This window comes from Lepidochelys kempii, chromosome 25 (genome assembly GCF_965140285.1).
Source record: "Lepidochelys kempii isolate rLepKem1 chromosome 25, rLepKem1.hap1, whole genome shotgun sequence".
Lineage (NCBI taxonomy): Eukaryota > Metazoa > Chordata > Testudines > Cheloniidae > Lepidochelys > Lepidochelys kempii.
Window position 1 is genome coordinate 8199845 of NC_136404.1, and position 9064 is coordinate 8208908.

Consider the following 9064-nt stretch of genomic DNA (forward strand, 5'->3'; position numbering starts at 1 on the left):
GCATTTAATTGATCTGAACTCTATTCTACAACTACATCTAAACTACGAGCTAGGGGTGTGATTCCTCTGCTCATGTCCACATGCTAGTGGGAGCACAAACAGTAGTGTAACTGCAGCAGCACGGGCAACAGAACCAAAGCTTAGCTGTGCCAAGTTCAAACCCACCTAAAACCAGTGCCCAGACCTCTGCTGCTGCTAAACATGCTACTGTGGCTACACTGCTATTTATACTCATTCTAGCTGGATGAGAGCTAGCGCAAGTTTGTGTCCACAAGCAGAGGAATCACACCCCTAGCTTGTAGTGAAAAGACAACCTACATCTGTTGCAAGAGAAGATTCATAGAATATCCAAGTTGGAAGGGACCTCAGGAGGTCATCTAGTCCAACCCCCTGCTCAAAGCAGGGCCAATCCCCAATTTTTGCTCCATTTCCCTAAATGGCCCCCTCAAGGACTGAACTCACAACCCTGGGTTTAGCAGGCCAATGCTCAAACCACTGAGCTATCCCTCCAAAGTTTACCATTTCTGTTAATTCTATTTCCCTTTCCATATAGCATTAAAAAAAAAAGTTTCCTAGGAGAAATAAAAAGGGCATTCCCAAAATTCATTACTGAATGTAATAAGACCACAGAGTATTAATTCACATGCCATTACAATATGTGATGTATTAAAAACCAGAGAGATCAGACAGATAAAACAGAGGCCTCAGTCCTGCAAACACTTATGCGTGTGGTTGGGACTACTTATACAAGTGAAGCTAAGCACCTATGCAAGTGTTTTGCAAAAATATTTTGCATTTCGCAGCATCCTTTTGTGGATTTTCTCACTATTCATGTTTTTTCCTCCACCCAGAATAAAAGTTTTGTTGTTTTAAATGTGTGCATTTCACTCATTTCTTTCCTAAAGTTAATAACAGGTTTAAAAAAAGTATTTTATTTAAATTTATAGGAAAGAAATGCAAAGCTGTGTGTCATCAAGCTTTTCCATGCAAACAGCAGCTATTTCTCAGCTCCCTGTCCTATCTAAAGATATAAGTAAAGTGTTCTTTAAACTTCTCAGTTGTGTTACTAACATGTCAGTTATTAAAACAAAGAATTTAAATTTATTTCTCCCTTCCCCAATTCTTCATTTCACTGAGCTAGGTCACCAAAACCAGGTTAATTAACTTCTTGTTTTTTATTTTAGCAAAATGGTACAAAGTTTCCAATACACTCACTGCAGGAAACTGTGTAAGTATTTTCACTGACATTCTTTACATTTAGTAATAATATTTCTATTAATAGTTTTATCCCTTAATATTGTGTATATTTTGGTAATATCCTGCTTCTATCACCATAGCAACTGAGAACCTTCTTTGTAAAACTGATTGGCAATAGCAGAGTTTCTAGGTGACTTTCTGAATCCCTTTGGGTTTACTAAAATTTCTGCTTGGAGTATGGTTAGGTTTTTGGTTAGTTTATTTATTACTTTTGTGTGTCTCTGCTTGTTTTTGGGAGGGGGTTTTAGGAAGAAGGGGCAGGTAGAAGGAGGGGTTATTGTTGTGTCATTCTTGTGATGACTGAAAGACTTTGTCAAAATGGAAGGTTCTGCAGCATCTCCTAAAAGGAGACTGCCAAGTTGTTTTAATATTTAATTTATCTCCTGTATTTTATTAAGTATTACCCTGCACTTCTACAATCTAACCTTCTAGCATTTTACAATTAACCCTCAACCTTCCTGTGAGGTAAGTATTTGTTTTATAGATAAGGAAACTGAGGAACAGAGACATGAAGTGAAAGGCACACTGCATCAGTGACAAAGTCAAGAAAAGAACTAAACAGTCCTGGTTCCTACTGTTCCCAGCTTTAATTACTAGACTATACTCCCTTCTTTAAAGGAATTCTCAAGGATGCGTATTTTACCTAAAGAATTTGCAAAATCCTTGGAAGCATTCTAAACATATAACCCACCCAGCACAAAAAACCATGACAGGGTTTTGATCTTTGTTTAGCAAAGACACTTACTCATGGCTTAGCCTGGTCCACTACCATACAGATGTTCTGCACAATGTAACTATCTGTATGTATTGTTCTAATGTAACTGTTTCCAGGCTAGGCGATAAAACTTCTGCTCTTTCAATCCTACTCTGATAGCAGAATCACATAGGTGATGAGAACCTCAGAAATCCATAGCTGGATTGTAGCTTTGTTTTCAAACCAGGACAGAGAGCACCAGTCTTTTGATAGCATCAAGCAAAGACCATGCTCAGAAGTGTCAAATAGAAATAAGGTTTGGTTTTCTTTTTTAAATGTTCACAAACAAAATATTTGTTATGCTTTATGTCTTTTCAGCTCACACAAGCTCTAGACTTTCACAAAACAGAAAAACTGAACAAATAGCTGGGGGGGGGGTTCCCCCCCAAACCACAGCTATAGAAAGCAACGCTTTTGGGAAAAAAGACAGTTATTTGCTTCCTACATTTTCAAAGCACTTCACAAACATTCATTAATCTTCACACCCTTCTCATGTGCCAAGTGGATATTACCATCATTTTACAGATGAAAAAATTAGGGCAAGTCATTTCATGTAAGGTCACACAGCTAGTCAGTGGCAAAGTCAGGATTAGAACTCAGGATTTCCTGATTCCCAATCCTGCACTCAATCCTTCTCACAATGCCTTCTCCCAAAAGGCATATCTGATATACTATTTCAAGTGTATTACACATCACCCCCAGGAATTTACCCACCTTTCAGGAAATATTTTAGAGATACTCCCCTCAAACCGGACACAATTTCTATTACTGCACAAATGGAACCTAATGGTTAATAAATAAAACAATATTTCTACTCTAACTATTCATATACTTCAGTATCCAGTTCAAACTTGCCCTCACTGGGCTAAATCACAGAATCATAGAAGATTAGGGTTGGAAGAGACCTCAAGAGGTCACCTAGTCCAACCCCCTGCTCAAAGCAGGACCAATCCCAACTAAATCACCCCAGCCAGGGCTTTGTCAAGCCAGGCCTTAAAAACTTCTAAGGATGGAGAGTCCACCACCTCCCTAGGTAACCCATTCTGGTGCTTTACCACCCACCTAGTGAAATAGTTTTTCCTAATAGCCACCCTAGACCTCCCCCACTGCAACTTGAGACCATTGCTTCTTGTTATGCCATCTGCCACCACTGAGAACAGCCAAGCTCCATCCTCTTTGGAGCCCCCCTTCAGGTAGTTGAAGGTTGCTATCAAATCTCCCCTCACTCTTCTCTTCTGCAGACTAAATAACCCCAGTTCCCTCAGCCTCTCCTCATAAGTCATGTGCCCCAACCCCCTAATCATTTCCATTGCCCTCCACTGGACTCTCTCCAATTTGTCCACATCCCTTCTGTTGTGTGGGGCCCAAAACTGGACACAGTACTCCAGATGTGGCCTCACCAGTTCCAAACAGAGGGGAATAATCACTTCCCTCGATCTGCTGGCAATGCTCCTGCTAATGCAGCCCAATATGCCATTAGACTTCTTGGCAACTATGGCACACTGCTGACTCATATCCAGCTTCTCGTCCACTGTAACCCCCAGGTCCTTTTCTGCAGAACTGCTGCTTAGCCAGTCGGTCCCCAGCCTGTAGCGGTGCCTGGGATTCTTCCATCCTAAGTGCAGAACTCTGCACTCATCCTTGTTGAACCTCGTCAGATTTTTTTTGGCCCAATCCTCCAATTTGTTTAGGTCACGCTGGACCCCATCCCTACCCTCCAGGGTATCTACCTCTCCCCCTAGCTTAGTGTCATCCACCAACTTGCTTAGGGTGCAATCCATCCCATCATCGAGGTCATTTATGAAGATGTTGAACAAATCCAGCTCCAGGACCGACACTCTGCTTGATACTGGCTGCCAAACAGACATTGAGCCATTGATCACTACCCATTGAGCCCAACGACACAGCCAGCTTTCTATCCACCTTATAGTCCATTCATCCAATCCATACTTTAACTTGCTAGCAAGAATACTGTGGGAGACCATATCAAAAGCTTTGCTAAAGTCAAAGTATATCATGTCCACCGATTCCACCATATCCACAGAGCCAGTTATCTCATCATACAAGACAATCAGGTTGGTCAGGCATGACTTGCCCTTGGTGAACCCATGCTGACTGTTCCTGACCACCTTCCTTTCCTCCAAGTGCTTCAAAATGGATTCCTTGAGGACCTGCTCCATAATTTTTCCAGGGACTGAGGTGAGGCTTTCCAGGGACTGAGGTGAGGATGACTGGTCTGTAGTTCCCTGGATTCTCCTTCTTCCCTTTTTTAACGATGGACACTATATTTGCCTTTTTCCAATCTTCCAGGACCTCCCCTGAACACCACAAATTTTCAAAGATGATGGCCAATGGCTCTGCAATCACATCAGCCTATTCCCTCAACACCCTCGGATACATTAGATCCAACCCCATGGACTTGTGCATGTCCAGCTTTTCTAAATAGTCCTCAACCTGTTCTTTCACCCCTGAGGGCTGCTCACCTCCTCCCCATACTGTGCTGCCCAGTGCAGCAGTCTGGGAGCTGACCTTGTCTGTGAAGACCGAGGCAAAAAAAGCATTGAGTACTTCAGCTTTTTCCATATCATGTCACTAGGTTGCCTCCCCCATTCAGTATGGGTCCCACACTTTCCCTGACCACCTTCTTGTTGCTAACATACCTGTAGAAACCCTTCTTGTTACCCTTCACAACCCTTGCTAGCTGCAACTCCAGTTGTGCTTTGGCCTTCCTGATTTCACCCCTGCATGCTCAAGCAATATTTTTATACTCCTCCCTAGCCATCTGTCCAAGTTCCCACTTCTTGTAAGCTTCCTTTTTTTGTTTAAGCTCACTGAAGATTTCTCGGTGAGAAATCATGGGTGGGTTTTCCCTACGAGTAAGAGGACAGAAAACTCCCCAAGTTTCCATTTGCTGGGGTGCTTTCAGATCAGGGAGGGAACGATTGGCATTTGCAACCTCTGTGCAAGGCTGTAGGGGGTTCACCCTTACAACCTGCAGATATTAGGAGCTCTTCTTCTGGAGGCCAGGGCTCCTCCATTTGTCACCCTTCAGAAGACACAATTTGATGACTTCGATAGCTCAGACATAGGTGAGGTTTTTCGCAGAAGTGGTGGGTAAAATTCTGTGGCCTGCGTTGTGCAGGAGGTCAGACTAGATGATCATAATGGTCCCTTATGACCTAAATATCTATGAATCTATGACAGGAGTTCAGCCCACTGGGAGCGTGCTATGTAAATTACAGATATTTTAATGCTATCCCCATCAACCATTCATTTGGGGGGAGGTGGGGGGGGGGGGAATAATACTACCTGTGGTTGGAGAGGGAAGGAGAATGATGTCATGAAGCAGGTATTCCCTCTTATGCCCTCCCTTCACCTAGATCTGCCTGGGGTTCATATCTTCTACTCAGAAATGGAGAAGTAGACGATTTGGCCCCTTCTTTTAAAAGCGCCATGAACTGCCTGCAGTCAGTCAATTGGACTCACTCTCCTCCTCCCTCCCCGCAGAGATCTACATTGGATAAACTACTGAATATTTTTTGGGTGGCACAATAGTAATGGCAGACCCAATGTACTGCTTGGGCATCATGGCTGATGTCCACCTTAGAAACAAACACCCTATATACACTGGATTTGTTAGAGCTTTATTATTCTTCACCCCTGATTGCACCCTTGGGGAAAAATCCTATTTGCTTGCAGGCTGCTTTTTCACTGCTCTGGCCTCATGTGTTTTCATGATCTTTTGTAAGGCTCCTTTAGAATACAAGCAATTCAATTGACAGACAGCAACTCATCTTGAATAAGAGAAACTGTCTGATCTCAAAAAGATGGTTGCTTTCTAAAGAAAGTCAGAATACAACAGAGAAAACACCACCCTCTAGTGTAAGCTTTAAATGTAACCTCACAGATCAGGGGAGGTACAATACTGCACATGAAAGGAAATACTAAATCAAAGCATAGTCTCTTTAGTCTAAATCCATCTCAGATCAAATGAGCTAAAACAAAAGGGTTGTTCCCTCCCCCAGATTTTAAAGTATAGAGTACTTTGTTCTTAAAGACATTACACACGCTAACAGTAGCGGTGCCAGCAGCCTCCTATTAAAGGGAGTGCCTTGGAGTCGATTTATAATTACTCTCCACTTCTCAACCCAAATCCACATATATAAAAGGGTTCTACTGAAAAGAATCCCTCACAAGAAGAATGATCAAAAAAACCAAGGTTATCTTTCAGACATCATGCTATATGAATGTATAGATTCTCTATCATCCAAAAGGAACTCTAAGTGCTGTACGTACTACAGAAATTGCTTCACATACCATCACACAAATACCTAAATAAAGTTGGGTTTGGATTTTTTGGGGTTGAAAAAAAGGGTGTGGGGGGAAGAGCATAGAGTTGGTCCCGGGCACCTAAGTCAGTTAGGCTCTTTCGAAAATGCCCACAAACTGATGGAAAAATATTTCCAGCAATAATCATCAAAATGTACAGATCGGCAAAGTAAGAAAAATGCTGCTTGAGAACTTTTAAAGTCTGATTTAAGGATAATTATACTGGATTTTGTTTGCTCATTGTGATGTCGGCAATTAATTTTTTAACTGTTATAAAGCTTTAATTTTTTGAATCCCAACGTTTACGGTCATTAAATAATTACTGTCCCCCATAATTTCCCACAACTGTGAAAATTTAAATGAATAAAAAAATGCTTCAAACCCGTAATTCTGCACAACTGGGAAATTTTAAATTGATAACAATCAAAGAAGATGCTTAAAAATCAACCTCAAGCGTATCCATTGAAATTATAACAAAATTAAAATTGATTTCTGCGAAAGCCTAGGTATATAAAAAGGTCACATCAGCAGCAGGACAAACAGACTAGGTGACTTAACAGGTCGCCTCTATGCCTATCACCTATATGATGACTAATAAAGGACCCTTGGAGCATAACAGGGTGGGAGCTACCCTGAGGGGGATTGCAGTTAAGAAGTGAAAGGAAACTGTCCCCTCAGCTGACCTGTAATTAAGGACAGGGTGACAGTGAATGAGCGATACATGGAGCACTCACTGGGGAGTGAGGGCTGGGAAGGGGGAAGAAGGCTTGTCAACAGAGCTGTCACTCTGGGGAGAGCTGCAACCTGTCCCTATGGTGGGAGGAGAGGGGGAAGAAGGAACCGGTCATATTTTGTGGCAGACAAGGAATTTGTCACTATTTGGGGGGATGCAGCAAAAAAGGAACCTGCCACTAAATTTTGAGGGAGGATGGGAGGAGAAGGCACCAGCTGGTACATATCAGTGGAGGAAGGGAAGGCACCTGTCACTATATTGGGGGGGTGGGGAGAGGAAGACACCTGTCGCTACATTTCGGGGGGTCGGGGGAGGGGAAGGCATGGGCCGTATATTTGCGGGTAGAAAGCACCTATGACTACATTTTAGGGGGCAAAGGGAAGACACCTGTCGCTACATTTTGGGGGAGAAGGCATAGGCCATATATTTTGGGGGAGAAGGCACCTATCACTACATTTTAGGGGGCAAAGGGAAGACACCTGTCGCTACATTTTGGGGGAGAAGACATAGGCCGTATATTTTGGGGGAGAAGGCACCTATCACTACAGTTTAGGGGGCAAAGAGAAGACACCTGTTGCTACATTTTGGGGGAGAAGGCATAGGCCATATATTTGGGGGGAGAAGGCATAGGCCATATATTTTGGGGGAGAAGGCATAGGCCATATATTTTGGGGGAGAAGGCACCTATCACTACATTTTAGGGGGCAAAGGGAAGACACCTGTCGCTACATTTTGGGGGAGAAGACATAGGCCGTATATTTTGGGGGAGAAGGCACCTATCACTACATTTTAGGGGGCAAAGGGAAGACACCTGTTGCTACATTTTGGGGGAGGGGGGAAGGAAGGCGTGGGCCGTATATTTCGGGGGAGGAAAGGCACCGTCAGTATATTTCGGGGGGGGGGGGGGGCAGGCACCTCTCGCTCCATTTCAGGGGAGGGGGGAAGGAAGGCCCGGGCCGTATATTTCGGGGTGGGGGGGCAAAGCACCGGTCAGTATATTTCGGGGGGGGGGGGCAAAGCACCGGTCAGTATATTTCGGGGGGGGGGGGCAAAGCACCGGTCAGTATATTTCGGGGGGGGGGGGCAAAGCACCGGTCAGTATATTTCGGGGGGGGGGGCAAAGCACCGGTCAGTATATTTCGGGGGGGGGGCAAAGCACCGGTCAGTATATTTCGGGGGGGGGGGCAAAGCACCGGTCAGTATATTTCGGGGGGGGGGCAAAGCACCGGGGGGGGGGCAAGGCACCGGTCAGTATATTTCGGGGGGGGGGGGGCAGGCGCCTCTCGCTCCATTTCCGGGGACGCGGGAGGCCCCGCCGCCCTGTTTCGGGGGGCGAGGCCCGGGCCGGGGGCTCCCGGGGGGCCGGCGGGGCGGTACCTGCGCCGGGCTTGGCCCCGGACTCCGGGGCGGCGGCGCCGCGGGCGGCCGGCGGGTGTCGGAAGTGGCAGTGCGGCCTCCGGCAGGGCGGGCCCCCCGCGCCCCGGCCGCCGGCGCCGAGGAAGGGGCAGTCGATGCCGCGGAAGTAGCCGCTGGGTCGCAGCATCCCGCCGGCTCCGCGGGGCGCCGGGCGGCTCCGTCCCCGCCTCACACGGACAGCCCCGGCCGCGGCCCCGCCAGCGCCGCCATCTTGGGGAGCCGGGCCCGGCCGGCCGAGGACCCCGGCGAGGCCGCTGCCAGGAGAGGGCTGCCCGCGCCGCGCCTGACTGGAAACCCGCCCGGCGGGGGGGGGGAGGCTCAGTGATGGGGGGAGGGGCTCAGGTGGCGCGGGGGGAGGGAGATGGGCAGGGTTTTCCCTCCGCCGCCCCCACGCTCAACTCCCCCATCCACCCCCACACCTATCAACTAGCCCCCCCCCCCCGCCACGTAAATTCGATCACCCCCAATTCCTGGGGAAAGCTCAGACAGGGTGCAAGGGGGTGGGGAGAGAGATGGGGGAGCAAGGGGGAGGGGAAGGAAAGGAGCTGGGGTGCAAGGGGGAGGGAGATGGGGGT

The 9064-nt window shown here is 46.6% G+C and overlaps 1 protein-coding gene across 3 annotated transcripts in view; it reads right to left on the reverse strand.

Annotated features, from left to right (window-relative positions):
* REXO1 (RNA exonuclease 1 homolog) overlaps positions 1 to 8727 on the reverse strand; it is a 78792-nt gene extending 70065 nt beyond the window's left edge. For all 3 annotated transcript variants that reach the window (XR_012156185.1, XM_073324144.2, XM_073324143.2), the window contains exon 1: positions 8451 to 8727. Coding sequence is in view for 2 of the 3 variants with exons in the window: in XM_073324144.2 (XP_073180245.1) it covers positions 8451 to 8616 (166 nt within the window). In the remaining variant the exon portion in view is untranslated. The remainder of the gene's footprint in view (positions 1 to 8450) is intronic.
* Positions 8728 to 9064: the final 337 nt, after the last annotated feature.